Source organism: Colobus angolensis, unplaced genomic scaffold, assembly GCF_000951035.1.
Source record: "Colobus angolensis palliatus isolate OR3802 unplaced genomic scaffold, Cang.pa_1.0 Scaffold66, whole genome shotgun sequence".
Taxonomy (NCBI): domain Eukaryota; kingdom Metazoa; phylum Chordata; class Mammalia; order Primates; family Cercopithecidae; genus Colobus; species Colobus angolensis.
In genome coordinates this window covers 186,779-191,341 of record NW_012120265.1, presented here as the reverse complement: position 1 = coordinate 191,341, position 4,563 = coordinate 186,779, and the positions used below count along the sequence as shown (strand labels likewise).

General features: G+C 55.0%; 1 protein-coding gene across 1 annotated transcript in view; it reads left to right on the top strand.

The window, feature by feature from the left end:
• Positions 1-4,563, top strand: part of EPS15L1 (epidermal growth factor receptor pathway substrate 15-like 1) — a 110,306-nt gene that overhangs the window by 55,800 nt on the left and 49,943 nt on the right. The window contains exons 14-15 of the mRNA XM_011925892.1: positions 2,737-2,898; positions 3,551-3,748. Coding sequence (XP_011781282.1) covers positions 2,737-2,898; positions 3,551-3,748 — 360 coding nt within the window. The remainder of the gene's footprint in view (positions 1-2,736; positions 2,899-3,550; positions 3,749-4,563) is intronic.

The following is a 4,563-nucleotide window of genomic DNA, read 5'->3' as shown; positions in this document are numbered from 1 at the left end:
ACTAAAAATACAAAAAAAAAAAAAAAAAAAACCCAAAAACCAACCAACTGGGCGTGGTGGTGTACACCTGTAGTCCCAGCTACTCGGGAGACTGAGGCATGCGAATCCCTTGAACCCAGGAGGCGGAGGTTGCAGTGAGCTGAGACTGCACCACTGCACTCCAGCCTGGGTGATAGAGTGAGATTCTGTCTCAAAAGAAAAAAAAAATGCTGGGGAGCAGGGAGAATAAAAGTAAGGGAGAGCCAAGAGTGAGTAGGGCAGGAGCTTCTGAGGAAGGATTTAGACTGTGAGAACCCTCTTAGAGAAATGGTGAGGTACCCTGAGCACCTTTGTCACTGCAGACACTGACATGGCGCATGTGTCTTAGTCTGTTCAGCTTGCCATAACAGCACACCATGCACTGAGTGGTTTATAAACAACAGAAGTTTCCTGCTCACAGTTCAGGAAGCTGGGAAGTCCAAGATCAAGGGGCCTGCAGATTCAGCATCTGGTGAGGACCCACTTCCTGGTTCATAGGCGGCACCTTCTTGCTGTGTCCTTACTCAGTGGGAAGATCGAGGCAGCTCTCAGGGGCCTCTTTTATAAGGCCACTAATCCCACTCACAAGGGCTGAACCCTTATGACCTAATCACCTCCTAGAGGCCCCACACCCAATACCATCATCTTGGGGGTGAGAATTTCAACAGCAGACATTCAGTACACGGCACATGGCCAGTGAGTTCCCTCTCGTCCTCCTGTCATGCCTCTTCTGGGCAAATAGTCTCTGCTCTGTGCATGAAGTGTGTGGTATACACATTTTGTCATCTTTGGTTTGAGGGGGACGTAAAGGAGGGACCTTCTCTGGGCAGACCAAAGGCATTGGAGCCCCTGGTGTCCTGGAGCCATGGGCCGTGGCCTGGAAGGAGCCAGTGTGGCCCTAACTAGAACCCTGAGGCCCAGGACATCAGGGAGTTGCTGCCAGTGTTACCTGGTGATGGGGCCAGGGTTTGACTTAGGAGGCTCTAGAGGCTTCCGTCCCTGGTGGGAGCATCGCTCGGAGCATTGGGCTACCTCGGGCTCTCCCCGAGCCTCCCACTGGACACCTCACCCATTCCCACATGTTTAAATACCACCTTGATGCTGACATGCCTGACTTCGTGTTTCCAGCGTCTTCCCTTCCTGGCACACTGGCTGGAGTCTTTCTCCTGAGTTTCCTGTCGAACATGTCCAGAAGTGACCCTGATTGTCCCCTCCAGATCCAGCCCTCAAGTGAAAGGCCAGAGGCAGGGAAGCTGGGGAGCAGAGACCCCAGCTTCCTGAGGCATGGTTTGCCCATTGAAGCAGGGAAGTGCCATGACGTCTTTGTCCCTGTAGTGAGGAGACCCCGGGCCACCTCTGGTTTTCTTATCTTACGGCACCAGCCGCCCCAGCAGCCCAGACTGGCTCTGGGATTCAGCCCCACCGCCCAGCCATGGCTCCCCGCAAACCCACCCGTCCTGTCCAGTCTCATGACCACCACCTTGCTCAGGCCCCGGCTGCTACTGCCTCTCCCTGGACCCCACATGAGGCCCCTGCAGTCACTGCGTCCTGATAGCCCCTTGCATCATGCTCCACATGGCAGCTGGAGGGAGGGGGCTTCTCACAATGCCCGCTTGTGCTATTTCAGCTTTGGTTATTTATCTTAAAGACAGATAATGCATTTGCACAGTTGAAAATCAGGAGGTGAGAAGCCTCTGCCCTCTCCTTGCATACCCCTATCCCTGGAGGTGCTGTTTATGAGCTCCTTGGGGTGGGGGCCTTCCAGAAAGGCATACCCTCCCCTTCCTGTTCACACAAATGCAATGTGCTCATGTCCTACTGTAAGGCAGAGCACCCGGCGCCATCCCGTTCCATGGCCAAGGAGCGTCCCACAGTATGGGCTGTGCTGGAACCTTCCAGCCAGTACCTCATGGACATCTGCATTGTTTATGGATTTTGCTGTCAAAGGCATTGTGTGCCTCTGCACATGTCATATGCCTCCAGGATGCTTTTCTTGGAAGTGGAATCATGGGGCGGTAGAGCCTCGGGCTGACCATCTGGATCCATCCCAGGGGGTCAGAGAGAGCTTCAGAAACTGAATCTTGATGTCCTGCCTCCCACGCTTGCACATCCCACCTCCCCACTGCAGAGCCCAGCACCATCTCTTTGGCGTGGCCTGCGGGGCACAGCCTCTGATGCCTCGGCCCGTTCCCTTTTGCTCCACCTGGAGTGCGACATCCCCCCACCCCAGGGCCCCTGTGGTTCCCACCACCAGGCTCTGCCCCTGGCTCTTCACCTGCCTGACACCTGCTCACCTGTTGGCACCACCCTAAATGTTGCTTTTGTGAGCATCTTCACTGCCCACAAGGTGTGACTGCAGTTTCCCTGTGACCCTCTTGGTGCCACTTGTCCCCGTTTATTTGTGTTTGGGTGATGTTCCCCTCCACAGTCATCTGGGAGCTGGGGCCTTTTTCTCACAGGGACCCAGCCCCTTCTCTGGCACCTGGCCTGTTAGGCCATCGAGAAATACCTGCTGAGGGAGCTGTTGAGAGAGTGGACCCGGGCCTCCAGGGGGGCACACATTGGCCGTGGGTGTGCACGGAATGCTGGCCCTGAGCACGGTCCTGCCAGGTGGTTTCAGAGGCTTCTCTGGGGCTTCTGGCCCAGGCTACCCCCCTGTTATCTTGAACATGCTTCATTTTTCGCATCCTCACATAAATCCCTGCAACTCCTCCCTAGGAATTACAAAATGACCTAGACCGGGAAACAAGCAGTTTGCAGGAGCTCGAGGCTCAGAAACAGGATGCTCAAGACCGCCTGGACGAGATGGACCAGCAGAAGGCCAAGCTCCGAGACATGTTGAGCGACGTCCGGCAGAAGTGCCAGGACGAGACTCAGATGGTGGGTCCCAGCTACATCCGGGACAGTGCCCTGCACACCGGCAGGGGTTCCCGAGGGCTCCCCTGCGCTCATGTCACCTGGGAACACAACACTTAGACATCCTACTGGGTCAATAGAGTTGCTCCAAACACCACGCGGAAAAGTGTCCGAGCACCAGTGGCTTGACTTCCTGGCCACCCCCCATGCTCCTAGAAGTCAGGTTGTATATGTGAATGGCCTTGGTCCCTGTGAACCTGTGCCCTGAACACACCCCACCCTGGCTGTGCCCCACAACACAGGGAGTTCCAGGGTGCCTGTCTCCCCTGCTCGGGTGTCTCTGAGGCTCCTCACAGATTCCAGAGGCTGCAACCTCAGAAAACTATGGAGACGCTCAGTCTCCCGGGTCACGGACAGATCGTTCATGCTTGGTCATGCCCCTCATTATTCCAGAGTGATCTTCCATCCACAGCAGGAGGAGCCCGTCTGCCTTTTCTGTGTCTCTGTTTTGGGTGTGGAAAGAGGCCTGTAAGGAAGCCAGGTGTCTGGGCCTGGGTTAGGTGTCCGCCTCCCTGGGTTAGCTTGTTTCAGGGACGGGGGCTAAGAGTTCTTTCTCGGAGTCCCATTTCATCATGCACTGTGAATCCCTTTAGTATCTTTTAACATCTCATTTCAGATCTCATCATTGAAAACGCAAATCCAGTCTCAGGAATCGGACTTAAAGTCCCAGGAAGATGATCTGAACCGAGCCAAGTCGGAGCTGAACAGATTGCAGCAGGAGGAAACCCAGCTGGAGCAGAGCATTCAGGCCGGGCGAGTCCAGCTGGAAACCATTATCAAGTCCCTGAAGTCAACGCAAGACGAAATCAACCAGGTGCTTCCGTGGAGTCGGGTCCCTGCCACATGCTGGGGACCAGCGAGCTCCAAGAGCCGAGGCTGCCGCTGCTGAACTCCTTTGCTCTCACCCTTGTTACTTAGTGAAGGTCTCTTTTGGGAGGCCGTGGTGCTGGCCTGGAGGCGCAGGGCCAAGAACTCCCCAGTGCATGTTCCAGAGGGTGTTGGCATTGGCCTAGAGGAGTTCACTTTCCTTTCCTGAGCACACAGCATCTTCAGGGAGTAGGCGGGGCGGGGTGGGAACGTTTAATTAATGACTCATTTGGAGAGACCTTGGGGTTCCTTCCAGTCTGGTCCTCACACAAACAAGAGGGACAAAGTCAGAGAGATGACTCCTTTGTCCCTGGGCAAGAGAACAGATGTCCTCTGCAGTCACTGGTGTGTTCAGGAGGCACCACCCTGGAGCATTGTGCCATGCAGGACCCCCATTCTCTAAGCTGTCTGGGGTGCCCCCACCCTCTTCCCAGTCCAGGGTGGCGCTGGCTTCTTGTGGCGTGCAGCTTTTGCCCTTCCCTGCTCTCTCCTGTGGGCAGTAGTTGAAGGCCTCTGTCCTGGCCCTGGGCATCCAGTCTGCAGAGTGGCTGTGACACTGGCCCTGGGCCTGTGTGGGAGTGGCCAGGCACACTTCCTTTCCCAATTGAGCCGGTCTCTCTCTGTGCTGTTAGCCAGTTTATAGGCCATAGTTGATCATAAACATGGACTGCTCAGAGATTTACTGCCTTTTCTTGTGCTTTATGGTTAATATCTGTAGGATTACTTTCAGTGTTTTCTCTTCTTTTTTTTTTTTTTTTTTTT